The sequence below is a fragment of the Penicillium cinerascens genome (assembly GCF_028974065.1).
Source record: "Penicillium cinerascens strain IBT 15544 chromosome Unknown contig_16_segment0_segment0, whole genome shotgun sequence".
In the NCBI taxonomy this organism is placed as follows: domain Eukaryota; kingdom Fungi; phylum Ascomycota; class Eurotiomycetes; order Eurotiales; family Aspergillaceae; genus Penicillium; species Penicillium cinerascens.
In genome coordinates this window covers 1,723,818-1,740,441 of record NW_026695286.1, presented here as the reverse complement: position 1 = coordinate 1,740,441, position 16,624 = coordinate 1,723,818, and the positions used below count along the sequence as shown (strand labels likewise).

The following is a 16,624-nucleotide window of genomic DNA, read 5'->3' as shown; positions in this document are numbered from 1 at the left end:
GCCAGTTCGAGCAAATTAATACCTTTCTGTATAGTCCTGTCGAATATGCGCAATCGGTCCCGTTACCTAGGCGGCTCAAAGTAACGCATAATATTCCGCCATTCGGCAGATTTATTTTCCACTTCGTCTGCATAGACACGATTGGACTCCTCTGAGCTTGGGTCGTAGGGCTTCGCCCGCTTCATGTCGAAAGTGGGGAATTCGGAGTAGTTTGGGGAGTTCGTTTCAAAGAGGCTGTCCAAGGATTCGTCGGATGTGTGATCAAGGGTGTTATCGACAAAGACATTCTCGTCCATCTCTGTGGTCGTTGCGGCACAGTAGGTGATATCTACGGGGAGTTTCTGATTGGATCCTCCCCAGGGCGGCGTAGTGACTTCTTTGACGGCATTGACGAACAAGGAATCTGGAATCCGGGGTTCAGGTGTCTTGAAAGCGGGTTGAACAGTGATATCTGAAACCGAGGATTCGGGTATCTCGACAACTGGCTCAGCAGTGATGTTTTGGACCAAAACACAGAAGTGGCGATTCTTCTTGTCGTGCCAGTGACGAACGAAGACGCTAAACGGGAATCTGTCAGACAGTGCTATTTTTTATCACTTTATGCCTGAGTTATTCATTGGCAGATACGTACCAGTCCTTCAGATTCGGGTACTGTTGAAGGTCTGTCAGGATCTCTCGAGAGAGGGCCGGACTGAGACCAGCGTGATCTTGCTCTTGGGGGATAAGTGGTGAATCAGGTGAGATCGGCATTCCGGGTCTGTTTTCGAGGTAAAATCTCTGGGCGGAGACTTTGTGGTAGAGCAGGAGAATCAATGAAGGTGCCATTTTGGAAGATTCCAGGTCCTGGTATAGTGTGAAGGTTTCTCGATTTTGGGAAAGTGGTCTTCCTCTTCGAAGAAATTTGGGCGTGATAGCCCTGGAGGTCGAGCGGTACCTAGTTAGATTGTCATGGAAAGAGAATTTGCGAGGATAGTGTGATGTGGTAGGGAGTAGACAAATTGCGAGATTTTTAAGATATATGCCACGAATGTGCTCTTTTTCGCAAGTGAGAACTTATTTTAAGAGTTTAGTGCGAGCATGATTGGAATAAAAGCTTTTCCCATTGATATTAAGCTACCTTATAGTCGATGGGTGTAACAGAAAGAACGTAAGTGACAAGTGACGGCCCGAGGGCGAAGTACTGAGACTGGAAGAAGCCCTAGGTCATCGCCTACGAATGTGGTGAAAAGGGCACTACGAACCCAAATCAGCTCATGCGTTCATGAAACCCATGGATAAAGAGAGGTGGTTCGACATTCATCTTAATAGTGAAAGGCAAATGCCAATATTCCCAAACTAAGTAGCATGTCATCAAGGCTCTCGGCCTGCTAATATCCATTGGTATTCTATTTCAGAAAGGACTGCTAATTCCGCACCAATTTAATAACAAAAAACATACACTGTACAAAACCCTCCGTTCCACATCAAGGCGTCTGCATATTAACCTCCGGCTGTGCCTGCACCTGCCCCTGTCCTCCAGACGTCTGCGTTGACTCAAGCACAACAGCATAGAACTTGCCCTCCTCCGAGGTATCATGGTACGGACCGGCTCCGAGAACAGCCCTAGGTTCATTAGCATACCACTCACCCCAAGAGACAACGTGGGGAAACATACCATCCTTTATATTTGGGCTGGTTGAAAATTTCAGTAAACACCTTCAGAATGCGTAGTGGTAGTTCCAGGATGGAGGGCAGCTCGGGCCCGTCGCCGCAGATTGGGAGTCCCAGTTTGTTGACGGGGAGGTAGACGATCTCCGCCGTGTTCTGTGGGTTGCGCGCCTCCTGGAAGATGAGGAGGCGGCGGGCTGGGGTCTGGGTCTTGCTCATCTTGGATGGTTGGGGGTTGATGTCAAGTGGTGCCTCTCTGTTTTAAGGACCTGGGTGGTCTTCGTGCACTCGAGCTTTTGCGCTCAAATCTTTGCGCTCGATTCCCGACGGCGCGGGATTCCTTCGTCTCTGCTTCAAGGATGTTTCACCTAGGATAGAATTAGTATGCGCGCGTATATCTATCTCGAACATGTTGGGTCTCACAAGAGCCTGCACTGCGCGACCCGACAGAGGCTGTTATCGCGTCTGGATCGGCGGTCGATTATTGCGCGGGGCACAAAAAAAAAAAAAAGGGGGAATGCGAATTTCACGTCAAGAAAAAACGACTTCCGCTTTGCTTTACCAAACAGTAAAACGGATTAAAGAATCAAGAATAAAGCCATGTGCCTACGCAATTACCGAGGAATGGGTTCTTCGGTGGACACTGGCGGTGTTGTTCCTGTTTGCCGTGTTGAAGGTGGGGGTGGAGCGGAATGATCGACGTGCATTTGACTAATTGCTGCACTGCTGTTCTTGATGTAGGTTGGTTTTACGGCTTGCTGACGTATGCGAAGGTTGAAATAACATTATGACTTAGACTGGGTATATATTGGATGTGAGATAAATGTAGTGAATGCTGGACACAGTCTAGACACATCATGCCACTATGGATCAATCACGCTAACAGAAGAAAACGTTCAAGGAAAGGCACGACATTGGGTATCATAGTGGAAAATAGAAAGAAAGTATCAGAAGTGGACACGTATAAAGAGGGGGTGGTGCCCGACAAGATCAAGCATCGAGCTCTCCATCCAGTACTCGCCGCGCTGCGTCCAGTCGTCGCCGCAAAACCCGTGCAGCCTTCATGTCGGGATCTGGGGAGGTCGTGATCGCCTGCAGTTCCATGCAGACGTTGCCCAGGCTCGAGAAGAGCTGTTCCAGCATCTGAGTGTCTTCGTCGTTGATGCCTCCGCCTCCGGTTGGGGTTGCGGAGCCTGGATGCGGGCTTGAAGCTGCGCGAACGGTTGAAACGAGGGAGGAGACAAGGGACGTCGGGGTTGCGGAGCCGGCACCCGATGAGCGGCCTGTCATGTCTAAAGCTCGGGATGGTGTTTGTCGCTGGCCATCGACGGGGAAATCGCCGTTATCGCGTGGGCCACGGGGAGTTTCTGAACGGTCAGTCTCGAGAAGGGGACTGGGCTGGCGGCGAAGTTCTTTTTGGTGTTAGATTGAGATATGATAAAAAGAAAAGGATATAAGAACTTACCATGATTGAACCGACGGTCCCAGTAGAGAAGGTCTTCTTCTTCCTCCGTCATCTCCTCGCCTTCAGTTGCAGTAGCAAAGGTAGCTACAGTCGAGACAGACATGGCACTGTTATTGCGCGAGTGCTTAACCGACCGAGATCGAGAAGGCTGTCGAGAACGAGAACGAGATTGTTGGCGAGCTCGCGAAGGCTGCGAAGGCCGAGTCGTCTCGGCAGACTCGTGAGAGCTGTGACTGGCGCGGCGAAGCTGGCGCGAGTAATTCCCCAATGCGCTGTGCAGGATAAAATGCTCATAATCAAAGGCATCTTCGCGTTCTTCGTGTGGCACGCCCTCGGCATTGTAGTCTTCCAAATCTTCGTCGAGCGGCTCGCGTAGGATTTCATCCAGGGCTTCTCGATCGATGAAACCGTTCTCATAGTCCCCCTCCTCGGCGTCTTCGTACATGCTCTCTGCGGCAGATTGTCGTCCATCGTCATAGCCCACAGGCGGGCTTTGCCAAGGAACATGCTCCGTGTATGGTGAGAGAGTCGCCGAGGCTGGCTCCTGGGGGCTGCCATCACTCCGCTTGGTCGCATGGTTATCACTCCCGTATTTGGCGGTAGCGTTGGGGTTCGGGGAGCGGGCCTCTCGAGTATATTCAGAGCTGCCATCCCGTCTCGTGTTAGAACTACGGCTGCTTTGACCATCTCGGAGTTCCAGACCATTGTGAAACCACGGATCCGCGGCCGTCAAAGGACTAGGCGTGCGCAAACTTTGCAGACTGCGCCGGCGAAGATTGTCCTCCTGGTTCCGCACCTTCAAAGAGGAAATCTTGATGTGAAGACCCTTCATCTGGTACTGCAGGTCACGCACTTGCAGCTGAGACTGGGCACGGCTGGGTGGGCCATACGAGCTGTAGACCGGGCTAAAATCACCCGGAGTAGATTTGGACTCGTCTTCCCCAGAGATGCCCAGTCCTTTTGGAGAGTCGGTGGGGCTGTTTTCCTGGGACTGTTCGATAACCGTTGACTGCACAGACTCCGGAGACGGTTGTTGATTTTCTTGCTGGGGCGGCTGCATAGACGAAATCGACGCTCGGTGCGTGAGGTACGCCCTTCCGGGCCCATATTGGAATGACCGCTCGTCGGTATGGAAGCTGGACTGGCTACTTGAACCCATAGCACTTACTGATCGAGAGAGTCGCTTTGTATCATTGGACATGGACTCCGACGGGAAGTTGGTCTCGCTGTGGACGCGGGAGTGCCGGTTGGTCGAAGCATCCTGCGACGGAAGCAGTGACTGTCGTCGGAGCGCGGATCCTTTGCGGTGGGAAATCGACCGATAAAGACCACCCGGTTGATGAGAATGAGACCCAATGGGTGAGGTCGCTGGTGACGATGGCGAGGGCGAGGGCGAGGGCGTGACCCGCACCGACGAACGAGCGCGGTTCAAGTTACCCTCCATCAACGTCAAGCGCTTCTTTGCGTTCTCCAGAATTCTCTCGGCTTCGCTGCTCAAAATCGCCGACGAGAACTCGTCTCCGGGGCCCTTGCCCTTGGCGGCGGAGACGATGACACTGCTGTCGGGCAAACCAGTGTTGACAGCGTCCCCATTGTCCGGCTTGTTTACACTTCCCGCAACATCCGGCGACGGACCGGCAGGAATCTGCGGTGACGACTTCTTCAAGCTCGAAGCGCGAACACTCCTCGCGCTCACAGTCGAGCTGGAACTACTCCCCGCATTATCATTTTCATCGGAAGCCAATTGTTCCTTGATAACGGGCGAGCTCGCCAATCCCTGATCGCGGGGCCCTTCCGACTCCTCAAATCCTCCCAATCGCGACGGCGATAGTTCCTCGCCGATATCCGACAGCCGGCGGTTCGCGTTCACATCGTCGTGTGACCAGTGTCGCGAGAAATTTTTCTTGGGTCGGGTGGCCGCAGCACTGGCGCCATGCGCATCGCCGGAGTAGCGCGCATTCAGGTTCGACAGGTAGACCAGCTGAGTGGGCGGGGAGGGAGTTTGGGATTCGCGCTCGCTGCCATACGGCAGGATCATGTCCGGGTCGGGCAGAGTGAGGGAGGGCATGCGTGGCGGGCTCGGGCCGAGTGGAATGTAGGGGTTGAGTAGAGACAGGAATGGGATGAGATGGCTCTGAGGCCTGGACTAAGAACCTAGCGACCCCAGTGAGAACAAGCCTGAAAAAGCTGCCCCTAACGGCCAAGTTGGATGCGGTCTAGCGCCGTGATCATTGCCTGATCGGGGTTGGGAGATGAAGACGTTAAGTTTCGATCCTTGCTGTTTGTGTGTTGGGATTGGAGGTTGAACTGAATGTGGCGTGTCCAGTATAGATCTCCAGACTGGACAGGTCACAGGCAGACAACAATTGCATTGTGCTCGTGCGGTGCATTCAATAGTTGGACCCCAGAACGAGCATAGGCTTTTTAGCTCGAAGGATGGTTAATTACACCCGGCACTAAACCAAGTCGCACTGACCCATTACGTGTGCTGTGTGCTGTGTGCCGTGTACCGTGTACCGTGTATCGTATCGCGTAGCCCGTGTTGCTAATAACTGCTATCCATGGGCGGCTCCGTAGCTGCTGCAAACGCAGGCCTACGTTGCTAGGTCGTGCAAGGGCGATGCATGAATCTATACGCAAGGACCCATGTTTTTTCGGAGCCCCCTGGTTTCTACCGCTGGCGGCAATTAAACGGAACGAACCCCTGAGACCCGTCGTGATCCATGGAATCCACTCGGTGGGGAATCTAATTTGCATGTTCCATGTGCCAAATAGAAAATATCATCATGTTCCAGTATGCTTTTAGGTCGACTCCTGTACAATGTGGTAGATATTACAAAACCCCATAAAAAAGAAAAAATACCCCAAGCTAAGCTTATACCTTCTGCAGCAGGATCTTCGCTCCACTGCTCGTCGGCCCAGGCTTCTTCTCGTCTTTGCCGGGCACCGACGCCTTCTCCAGGGCCTTCTTGTTCTTCTTGAGTGTCTTCAGCAGCTCATCCTTCTTTGAGAAATCGTCAGACTCGGTCAGCGCAACAATCACGAAAGGGTTGGCGCCCGTAGCCCACTCCATCACCTCATCGCTGATCTGCTCGTAAAGGAGCTCGTGGAAGTTCAGCGCCGGCTCCACCTTCTCCACGCTCTTCGTGGCGGGGTTGAAGCGGCCGCCCTGAACGAGCGACTTGAGTAGGCGTCCGACGGAAGCAGAGTCGCGTGTCTCAGACTTAGTCTTGGCGGCCTGGGCCACGCCAGACAGGGCGGCGGTCTTGTCGCCGTCCGCCTCGAACAACACCTCACCGATGAACTGGCACCCGAATGTAGTCTCCAGAAGGGTCTCTGCGCGGGCAGCGATGAAGGCAAGCAGGGTTGGGGAGGCCGCCTTGACCAACTCCAGACGACGGGTAGCGGGCTCCTTCTTGGAGGTTTCCTTGCGGATCTCCCGAACCTCCTTGAGCACCTCCTGGTCCGCATCGGGCAGAAGCCACTTGACACGGTCGCCAGCGAAGGGGTATAGCACAGGGACACGGGCGGTCAGGTCGTTGACCTGGTAGCACAACTCCTCATTCCGGGCCTCCTCCGGGTCATTCTGGTTCAACAGCTCGGAGAAGATAGACTTGGCGCTCAACTTGGTGTCGTCAATGACTTCGTAGGCCGCGAGAAGAACCACGTGGCCGTTCAAATCACCGGCCATCGCCTTGACGGTATCTCTGTAGAATCGCAAAAGCAGCTTGCGGTCCTTGGCATTGGCGTAGGCCAAGGTCAGGGACATCAGGCGCGAGCCCGACTGAGTGAAGGCCAAATTCTTGACCAGATCGCCCTCCTCATCGCCCTTGAGCAGCTCGATGAACTCGTTCGCTTCCGTGCTGCCGGGTTTGGTAGCGAGGAAGTATTGCAACATGGCGTCGTGAAGCATAGTGAAACCAGTGCTCTTCTTCTGAACCAACTGGTTGATGAGCTCGTGCAGGTAGTGCATGATAGGGGCGCGCTTCTCCGGGTGAGCCTCTAGGATCTTAGGCAGGTCGGCTGTGGGCTCCTTGTCATCCTGGAAGATGACGAACTCGGCGCCATACCACTCGCGCAGCAAGCGGGTCTTTTGAGCCTTGGTCGCAACAGTACGGTAGATATCATCGAGAATCCACGATCCCTCGGGGTGACGAATAAGACGCTTGACGTGGCCGTAGAACTCGGGAATGATCATATCACGGGTCTCCGAGTCACCGTGCACAATCAGCTTGCCGACCAAGAACTTAGCGTAGCGGCTTTGTGCCAGCTCCTTGTAGCTTCCTTTCAACTCCTGCGCAATCTGCTTACGCTGCTCGAGATTGCCGTACTTTAGAGCAGTCTGGATGACTCGAACAGAGTCGTGCTTGAAAACGAAATCCCGGACACGACCGGTGACGATCTCGAATAGCTCCTTGATGAGCTTCTTTCGGTCCTCGAGTTTGACGTGGGACTTGCGGCGCAGCTGTTCCCAGAGCTTTTTCGAGCGTGCGATCTGGTCGGCATTGGGCTTAGCGGCCTTGCGCTCCTGTTGGAGGGCCTTTTGCTTTGCGTGGGACTCGCGAGACGCATTGCCTAGATGGTGGTTTTGGTTAGCGGCTAGACTCGTTGACCAGTATTGGAAAAATCGAAACATACTTTTCGCCTCGTCGGCAACCTTCTGGTGTTTGTCGTCCTTCTCGACACTCTTATCCTCCTCACTCTCGGCTTCCTCTTTCTCGTTCGTATCCTCCATATCAACATCGTCCTCCGGAGACTCATCAAGAGCATCGAGGTCGTCGTCGCCAGAATCGGAAACATCGTCGATATCGAAGTCGTCCTCGTCCTCATCCTCGGATTCCTCCTGAACCTTCTTCTTCAAGGTCTTCTTCTTGTCGTCCTTCTTAGACTTAACATCCTTCTTAGAGCTGGTCTTTTTCACTGGTGCAGTGGGCTTGGACTTTGATGCGGAGCCCTGCTTGATCTTGCTCCGCTTTCCATTGCGGTCTTCAGCCGTATCGACACGGCGTTTCACTCCAGCCATGATGTGTATGAGTCACGGCGACACTAAATTCGTGTCTGGACTAAAAGTAAAGTGAAAGATTGGTGGGTGCTCGAGCTGGGATCGCTCGTGGTGCTGGAGGATAATTTTTTTGGTTGCGGGCGGAGGAAGTTTTTTTGCCGGAGTTTGCACGGTTTGCACTGATAAGGAGATTGCGAGGATGGACGGGCAAATGCTACGATTAATACTTCAATACTTTGTTCTTTTTTTGTTCTTTCGTTTCTTCCCCTTATTATTGGCTGTACTCGGCTTGAGAATTCATGCGGCATGTAAACTGGCCATATTCAAGGCTCCGTGCGGACTGAGTGGACATGATCTCGATATGTAAAGATTACGATCGGTCCACGCGCAAATAAGAGATAAAAATGTACAAATGAAAGCCTCGCGACCCTCGTGAAAAGAACGTATTCAGCGAGAGTCGGTGTTCGAGAAATATCACTGAGAACAAGATGATATGATGCGAATCGGACAAAGGGAAGTCAACTCACAACGCCTCCCACGTAAATCAGAACCTCGTCAACAAATATCATTATTCATGAAAACTCATTCGCCATTCTCGGCCGTTCCAGGCGCAGGCCCTTTGATGGCGCTCAGCTCTGAACCGCCGCCGCTCTGTCCGCGCTTCCTGCCGGGAATGTGGAACCCAAAGGACGTGGATTTGTTGCCGGATTGCGGTGCTTCGCTGGTGGAATCGCCGAATCGTGCGAAAATACCCTTTTTCTTGGGTTTCATCTCGTCGTTTAAACCGACTTCTTCGAATTTCTCCTCTTCCATCGGGTCGGGCTTGTCGAATCTGCCCTGGCACGTGCCGGGCGAGCGGCAGAAGCGGGAGTCGAGGGAGGTTCGGGAGGGCACGGCATCGGGGTGTGAGATGGGTGAGCGTGCGCAAATATCCTAGACATCATCAGCAGCGGTTTTTCAATGTTTTGGTAATCTTTGGCGGGTCGAGAAGGGCTGGGGGAGCGTACAAATGAGCGGCGATAAGAGTCGAATGATTCGCGCGATATTGAGAACGGTTCGTTTTCGTCGACGAGGTCGCGATGGTTCGATGAGGGCGTAGAGCCTGGGTATCGGCGCCAGAAACTCTGCTTTTCTGGAGGGGAGGGCTGTCTACTATTAGCGAGGTCCTCTCTAAGTCGTGATTCTCATGACTGCGAAGGAAAGGCACTGTACAGGAAGATAGACACCGCTATCATTGACGACTATCAGGATGATAATTAGCAGGGCGCCTCTCAGAACAAGCACGGCTGACCACATCGTGCGGACACGTAGGACTCGGCCATACCACTCAATTTGTACTCGTTGGGTTCGCCGTCGCAACTGCGACGAATCTCGATCGGAGCGGGCCGCGCGTTGGGCGACAGATGGTTCTCGTCGAAGCCGTCGGCGTCCTCGCCATTGGGCTGGCTCTTCCGGCCAAGGAGATTGCGAAATTGAGGCATGGTGATCGAATGGTACCGAAGAGAACATGAGACGGGGCCGGGATTGGGGAGACAGTGATTCCACATGATCTCGGTGGAGATGTACCAGAGTGAGTGGATATCACGCCAGGACCGCTCGTGCTACGTCATGTCATGATCTCCCCGTCACTCAAACAAGACTCAAACCAAGGCCGTGCACAATCGGCCAATAAGGTTATTGTGGTGAAGACTCCTATTGAGTTCCTTGGTGTAACTTTCTGTCGGTCGCGCACTTGACTCGGTTCCTGAGATCCACCTCCGCAAACTCTAGTGGCAAAGTGTGGGGATGCTTTTCGGCCTGCTCCGAGTCGTATAGACTTCTTCCGGCACTTTCATTATTCCTCCTGTCGCCGTCCTCCCGACAATCTGACATGGGGAGACTATTTTTTCCTACTGAAAGTCGGTAATTCAGCTTCATTCACGGCCTCAGTCCCTCGGTCTCGGTCAGGTAACCACCTTAATGTACATAGTTGCTGTTTGCCAAAATACCGTAGACCGCAATAAAATGTTTTTGGCACCATTCTCAAAGGGTCAGGGAGAGCTAGAGATCTAGCTATCTGGCAAGGTCGCTCTCTCTTCTTCCTCTCCGTACACTATACGCCTCCCTCATGTATGCCGCCTGTTATACCATTGAAGGCTATAATTATGCTATGGAGTGCTAACGTTGGTAACCAATATTGATTCATTATTTCGGTCGCTTGTCTTATTGGTTGCGAGTCTCATTCCTTCCTAGCTTCCATCCAAACTTTGCTCTCCGAATAAGCCAACAGGGGCCCCTCCTATCCTTTATCCCAAGATGCGGAGTGAAGTTATCGAGTAAAATTACATAATAGTACAGTAACAGGAACAGTTAAGTTATTGAGCGTTCTCCATGATCCCAGGCCGGACGCCTTCCAAGATCATCGACAGCTCGTCCCAGAGCTTCTCCCGAACTTCACCACCCTCCTTACTGCGTACAAATGGTGACAAAGCCGTGTTCTCCAGTTGACCATCAGTCATATAGACGCCATGTCCTTCGAGGCCCATAGAGACACCATGGACTAGGGTGCGGGACCCTACCTCAGTAGACCGAGCAAGAACAATTTTCATGATCATAAATCCTACCCCAGCCTCTCGGCCCAGTTGAGAGTGACAGAGTCCAGGGTTGACCATATCGATCATCACTTCCGAGCCACGCACCCGACCGGCAAGCTCCTGCACCAGAAGAACCTCGAGTAGTTTGGACATTGGGTATCGTCCACGCATTTTGGCCTTGATTGGGTCAGAAAGGGCCTTTAGTAGGTCGCTGCGGCCTGATTCGAACTCGGTGGTATCAGCCCATGCATGGACTTCGCTCACCACAAAGGTGAGACAAGGGTGCACAGAAGGCACCTTTTGGCGGGTAGCTTTAAGAGAAGGGAGGATGAGGAGGGCGAGAAGCAGGGTATTTATAACGTTGACCGTGATAGTGCGTTCGTAGCCCTCGGCGAACTCGAAGGTCCTAGTTGCCAAAGCGGCGTTGAGAATCACCGCATCGAGTCGGGGGATCTGGGCGATGCGGTCGCCAAACGCCAGCACGGAGGTATATGAAGCTAGATCGACCTTCCACACTTCACAGACTCCCGACCGTCCAGTAGACGTCTCGATCTCCATCTTGGCCGCTTCGCCCGCCTCCACGTTACGCACCCCCAAAATCACTCTGGAGGCACCCAGGCGTACTATATGCCGAGCCGCTTCCAAGCCAAGACCCACATTGGCGCCGGTGACAAGCACCGTCTCCCCTTGAAAGGAGCGGGTAGGGTAGGTGGGACGAACAAAAAATTGAGAATAGAAGAAACCCATGATTGAAATGGAGCGTGCGATTCTATAACTTCCGGGATCGTGAGGTACTTAAGCCTCCTCAAGGGAGACGAAGTCATGATGTAGCGCCGGAGATTGGACGGCGATAAAAGGCCCCGGTGCCTAAAAGCCGAACTTCTGCGCCGGATTTCTCCCCTTATACACGCTCTTTAACTCCACAAATGTATCCTGTCATTCCTTTTCTTCGGTATTGTAACCTAAACTCGGAGCCATGTCGTAAAGTGCGATATTGGGCGAAGAAGCCCGTTGCTCGGAACAGGCGGAACACGGAGAACGAGGGCCACAAATAGTTTCGATGCCATATTATATGGAGTACACTGTATCTCGATCTCCTCCAACCCGCTCTAAGTGAGAGTATGCCTTTAGATTAAATATCGCTGTTTCTCATTCTCTGTATTCTGGCGAAAGATACCCCCAAGCGCGGCAAGGAGTGGGATCGCCAGACGGTCCGCAACGCCATGTTGGGATTGGTTGGTTCTCGGTAACCCATCGTCGGCTGAATAGGCCTTCAAGTAGCTGGCTGTTGCAGGCGTCCTAAAAGCAAGGTCTACTTAAAAGTTTTCTGAAAAGACGTCGAAGGGTGGTTTACGTAAGGAAAATATTATTGCAGGGCGGTTAGAAACAAAGCCTTTGCATTTGCATAACAATACAGAAAAAAAGCCTAAATGAGGAAAATCCCGAATCAAGGCAGAAAGAAAGAAGCCCAAGTAACTCGAAAGTAGATATCACACTGTGATGAAGTAGGTTATAAAGGACAGTACTTGAAGTAACTGCTAGGGAGACTTGCTCAATAAATACATTGGGGAGGTGTTTCGAAGTGGGTGTCTGGTAGGGTTGACTTCCTAGTGGCTCTAGGGCTACAAATCATATTCTAGTAGCATAGTACGATCAATATCTCTCTCTGGCAGGGGTTCACCACTTATACCCTATCCGTGTCCCGTCCCCGTTAGTGTATGTTGTGAGGATAGTTGTCCGAGTTGTTGTCGATCATGTTCGCATTACTGTATCTTCAGTTTGCTTGTATGTGCCATATTGGCTGCGCTAGGTATTGTAATATCGGCCTGCGCCGGTGTCTTTGATCAGTAAAATCGAGGATAAAAGGGGTGACATAGTAGCTTGAGGCGGATCTCGGTACCGATGCGGACACCCAATAGCGAGAACACTACACTAATTTACCTGAATGATAGAGCTGCTCTTACCAAATAATAATTTTTGTCCGCCGTCGTTTTGGGAATAGTTCCGTAAGGCCGAGTCCACAAATGGTATCGGCAAGCATCTCCCGCAATCCCTCTTTTATTCTGCGCTCAAAATTACGTCCGCTAATAATCAGGTCCTAGCATTCTTCTGGCAGCCTGGAGCTTCTCGTCTGCCTATGTTCAAAAGACTCTACAATCTCTTCGTTTATTACCTGGTATGTCCCTTGTCCATATATTTTCCTGGGCTCAAGCCCTTCTTGTCAACTTTATCTCACGTGCACTATTTATAGCAAATCACCAGGATAAAATGGCCGTCGATGAGCCGGATTCCTTCTCCCTCTCGAGCGTCTCAACGATCAGCGAGATCCCCCCACCCTACTGCTCCAAAGGGCTTCCTTCTTATAGGTCTACATCTCCTCCTTCAAACGTTCTATACCAGCCTCTACCAGATCCAGGGAATCCTTCCCCTTCGGCAGTTTTGAGTAATGTTTCGGTAGAGGAGCAGCCTACAACACAGTCAGAGGAGCTTCATTCAGCAAAACATCGGTCAATAGCTCGTGGATGCTGTTTTTTCTGGGTCTGCTTGCTTGCCCTTGCTGTGTTGGCTGGCATCGTCATGGCTATGTTTAGATTTACCGCTATGCTAGACTACGCGACAAAAGCCGCAGGGGTGGAAATTCCCGTCGTTGTGGCTGATGGCCTCCATGATGTCGCGGATATCTTAAATGGGGATTCCGGGTAGAATCTCCAACAGATGTGGACAAACGTGGGAAGCAGACTAGGACTTCAACTGTTCGCAATACCCACCTGGAGAGTTTTGGCAACCTGGCAGTCCAATTATGCTAGCGAATGATCTTACAGAAGGGTAGCACTCTTTGATTTTCTTTGCGAGAGATTATACGGGACTCAGGACTATTGCTTGCTGCAGAATCTGGACACGAGACGTAAGTGGTCTGTCTCGTGGGCTGTTTCTCACTCTACTGCTTGCTTAGGGCGTTAAAGGAAAGCTCACTTTTGGCATTCGGTGATATTCCATTGCTCAGGGAACCTGTTATTTATAATGTATTGAGCAGTATGAGTGATCAGAATAAGTCGGTCGGCTGCATTGCTCTTGGCCATAATATATATCAAGTTCCAAGGAAAATTCTAGTAAGAAAGTTCCCTGCATGACAAGTGCAATACGCGTATTGAAAGAAATTAGCACAGGTCGCACCACCAAAAAAAGTCCTGTGGCCATTCACTAAATGAGCCTCGAAGCACCCACTGGTAAGGTAGACTTGGGGGAGGTTCACGACGCTTGCCAAAAATAATCTCGATGAGTTGGTATCATATTATGAAAGAGGTGTGATAATAAGAATCTGTCATGGATAACCTAGTGGGAGAGTCACCGCTAAGACGGCAACCTTGCTTCGGCGCAAGCCAGCGGGTACTGGTGCCTGGTTCGAATCCTGGGTTCGACACTTCACTCGTGCGAGTAATCCACGATGCTGGGGGTCGCTAAGCCATGGAGACTACTGTTCAGGATAGTAATATCGCAGACGAGTCTCCAGCCTGGGATGGCGATGCTAGAATACACCGCCCCGTACAGGGAAGCTGGCTGTTGGTGTTGCAACTACATCTTCTTTTTTCTATTTTATTTTTAACCCCTTGCCCGCCAACCACCCTAACTCTCTCACTACAAAGATTTATTTTGCGCGACTTTTAATTGTCTTCGCACTTTTGTTTTCTCCGTTTTGTCCAACCACGCCTGATGACTTGCCCTTGAGTCAATATTTCATTTTGGCCCCAGCATCCCTGCACACCGGCAATTATGGTACCCGACCGATCGCCGCTTGCCTCATCCTACCCGGGAATAGGCTGAAGAGTCTTGACCAAGCAAACATGACGAAGAGTGGGGCCAAGTTGGGGGCCGTTACAGAAGCTTTGTTCATCGTTTTATTTCCCAACCTCATGAGGTTCCAGCCCAGGTGCCGAACAGCCTTTTAAATGCAGCAACATAGTATTTCTGGGATCTAGGTATCGATCTACGAAGCTCTCAAACAAACAAAACAAAAAAGTCTGTACCGAATGGATATCTCCAAAACAAATGCCGAGAGGCTTGAAGAGCCGGGGTGCGTGGGAATAAAAACGGGCTTGCATGTACCCCCTGGGCCGATCCAAACTAGTGCCATCCACATCTATGTAGCTTCTGCACGGGCTTTCAAGTCCCGGTGAAACTCGTCGAAATGGGCCTTCATCTTCTTGCCCAGAAGCGACGGGCTCATGAGCCAGGCGAACAGGCCGTTGAGCTCCTCTGACTGTGTGAAGATGGTAGCCGCTCCATCCTTGGTGGGCTCCATGCGGAATTCATGAAGACTGGCAATGGTGAAGACGGGTGGGCCCTGCCATGAGAACAATTCTTCAGTGTTGGACTGGATAGTTGTATATTAGCGTCGTGTCTGTAAAGCTGCAATTGAGGTCTTCCACCTTGATTTCGGCAATGAACTTGAAATTTTCGATGTTGACTTCGACCTTGTCCCCTGCTGCAAGTGTCTGAGCGGTCTTATCCTTCTCCTGGACCTCAACGCCCTTGATGAAATCGGTGTGCCATTCTGGGTATGCCGTTCTGGGTATGCCGAGAAGTTGAGCAGCTAGGGGCATGTTGTCAGCCTTCTTGCTTTCTTCTTGACTCGGATGATCGACGACGTACAACTTCCCGCACCTTGGCAGGCGATGTTGCGATCTCAATCGAGCTCTCGTTCTTGTAGGTCATTTCGTCTTGGATTGTGGTGAGTGAACGGTTTGAAGTTAAGGAAAGGGGCGAGATTAATCAAATGGTGCGTGTGTACAACTGTGTTGCATATCCTGCATGACCCCCGCTCTGCGGTCAGCTTGGATGATCTTCATAACCTTAGATTGAGCTGGGCCATTTTAAGTCATGGATTTAAAATGGGCCTGAAAATGAATAAGCGTCGGTGGTTTGTAAACTTGGATCTTGTGGCTGTTGATTGGATAGAATAGAGTTGTAGTAATTTTGCTGGGATTCATTCGAACATAGACTAATACTAATCAATCATAAACTCTTGCTGCCAGGTTATATTCCATCCATCATGGATAACGAGCGTGATCGCATAAAAAATCATATTCTCATATATTCCTCCGCTTAAGCCAGCTTCTCTTCCCTTATCTTTTACTGCCTCGTCCATGTCGTCGAGTCGGTCTCAAGGTCAAGTGCTTGATTTAGCAGCGAAGCTCGCCGTGGTTGTTGCTGATGCACTTGTCTGAGAAGAAACGACATATTAGCTTTGTCCCGATTCGCAGGTCCGACCAACTTACTCAGGTCAATTTGAGTGGAAACGTATTGGTGCCCCTCGTCAACGTTGCGGCACTGGCACTCATAGTCGGTGGTACCTCTCAGGACACAGTTGATGCAGGAGGATTCATAGTTGCCGCTGCCTTGCTGTTAGATATGGGGACTGCTTGAAGGTAGATAGCATGCTTACTTTGATCCGCACCGGAGGGAACCCTTGTGGTTCTTCAGGCATCGGTTCAGATTGATGGTGGTGGGTCGGAGCTGGCCGTTCTCGTACTCCTGGCACTCGGCCTGGAGCTCGGAGCCATAGCCCTCAATTTCGCGGCAAGAGTCGGCGAACTTGGAGGTCGCGGAGACCATAATCGCAAAGAGCGAGAAAAGGGCGACGTTCTTCAGAAAGAATTGCATGATGACCGTAGTGTGAATTAGAAAGAAGAGTATTGATGCTTTCTCGATGCTGATGCTTGTATTTATGCTGATGAAGAAGAGAGTTTGCGGGAAAAGTGTCCTGTTATTTATACGGGAGACCTATGCTAGCTCCACAGAGCTCTTAGTTACTCTCAGTGCCGGCATGGTACTGATCCATCTACTAGGAGGGCAGGGAAAAGCTATCATGGCTCCTTGCGTGGGCTGGAAATCCCGCAGCTGGCAGAGGTCTAAGTCATTTTTTGTGACTTGAGGTCA

At 51.4% G+C, this 16,624-nt stretch overlaps 8 protein-coding genes across 8 annotated transcripts; all 8 read right to left on the bottom strand.

The window, feature by feature from the left end:
• Positions 1-62: 62 nt before the first annotated feature.
• On the bottom strand, positions 63-825 carry N7498_000616 (uncharacterized protein; the record flags this gene model as incomplete). The annotated part of the gene is made up of 2 exons (XM_058447679.1): positions 63-558; positions 632-825. 2 exons carry the CDS (start codon positions 823-825, stop codon positions 63-65), a joined length of 690 nt encoding a protein of 229 aa, XP_058313090.1.
• A 638-nt stretch (positions 826-1,463) lies between these two features.
• N7498_000615 (uncharacterized protein) lies at positions 1,464-1,866 on the bottom strand (the record flags this gene model as incomplete). The annotated part of the gene is made up of 2 exons (XM_058447678.1): positions 1,464-1,602; positions 1,655-1,866. 2 exons carry the CDS (start codon positions 1,864-1,866, stop codon positions 1,464-1,466), a joined length of 351 nt encoding a protein of 116 aa, XP_058313089.1.
• A 771-nt stretch (positions 1,867-2,637) lies between these two features.
• On the bottom strand, positions 2,638-5,180 carry N7498_000614 (uncharacterized protein; the record flags this gene model as incomplete). Its single annotated transcript, XM_058447677.1, has 2 exons — positions 2,638-3,059; positions 3,113-5,180. The coding sequence occupies 2 exons, from the start codon at positions 5,178-5,180 to the stop codon at positions 2,638-2,640; spliced, it is 2,490 nt and encodes an 829-aa protein (XP_058313088.1).
• Positions 5,181-5,987: 807 nt separating this feature from the next.
• Positions 5,988-8,135, bottom strand: N7498_000613 (uncharacterized protein; the record flags this gene model as incomplete). Its single annotated transcript, XM_058447676.1, has 2 exons — positions 5,988-7,687; positions 7,751-8,135. 2 exons carry the CDS (start codon positions 8,133-8,135, stop codon positions 5,988-5,990), a joined length of 2,085 nt encoding a protein of 694 aa, XP_058313087.1.
• A 561-nt stretch (positions 8,136-8,696) lies between these two features.
• N7498_000612 (uncharacterized protein) lies at positions 8,697-9,595 on the bottom strand (the record flags this gene model as incomplete). The annotated part of the gene is made up of 4 exons (XM_058447675.1): positions 8,697-9,047; positions 9,122-9,259; positions 9,327-9,355; positions 9,439-9,595. The coding sequence occupies 4 exons, from the start codon at positions 9,593-9,595 to the stop codon at positions 8,697-8,699; spliced, it is 675 nt and encodes a 224-aa protein (XP_058313086.1).
• An 873-nt stretch (positions 9,596-10,468) lies between these two features.
• N7498_000611 (Short-chain dehydrogenase/reductase SDR) lies at positions 10,469-11,434 on the bottom strand (the record flags this gene model as incomplete). Its single annotated transcript, XM_058447674.1, has 1 exon — positions 10,469-11,434. One exon carries the CDS (start codon positions 11,432-11,434, stop codon positions 10,469-10,471), a length of 966 nt encoding a protein of 321 aa, XP_058313085.1.
• A 3,391-nt stretch (positions 11,435-14,825) lies between these two features.
• Positions 14,826-15,400, bottom strand: N7498_000610 (SRPBCC domain-containing protein; the record flags this gene model as incomplete). The annotated part of the gene is made up of 3 exons (XM_058447673.1): positions 14,826-15,059; positions 15,115-15,278; positions 15,334-15,400. The coding sequence occupies 3 exons, from the start codon at positions 15,398-15,400 to the stop codon at positions 14,826-14,828; spliced, it is 465 nt and encodes a 154-aa protein (XP_058313084.1).
• Positions 15,401-15,867: 467 nt separating this feature from the next.
• N7498_000609 (CVNH domain-containing protein) lies at positions 15,868-16,348 on the bottom strand (the record flags this gene model as incomplete). Its single annotated transcript, XM_058447672.1, has 3 exons — positions 15,868-15,908; positions 15,964-16,079; positions 16,131-16,348. The coding sequence occupies 3 exons, from the start codon at positions 16,346-16,348 to the stop codon at positions 15,868-15,870; spliced, it is 375 nt and encodes a 124-aa protein (XP_058313083.1).
• Positions 16,349-16,624: the final 276 nt, after the last annotated feature.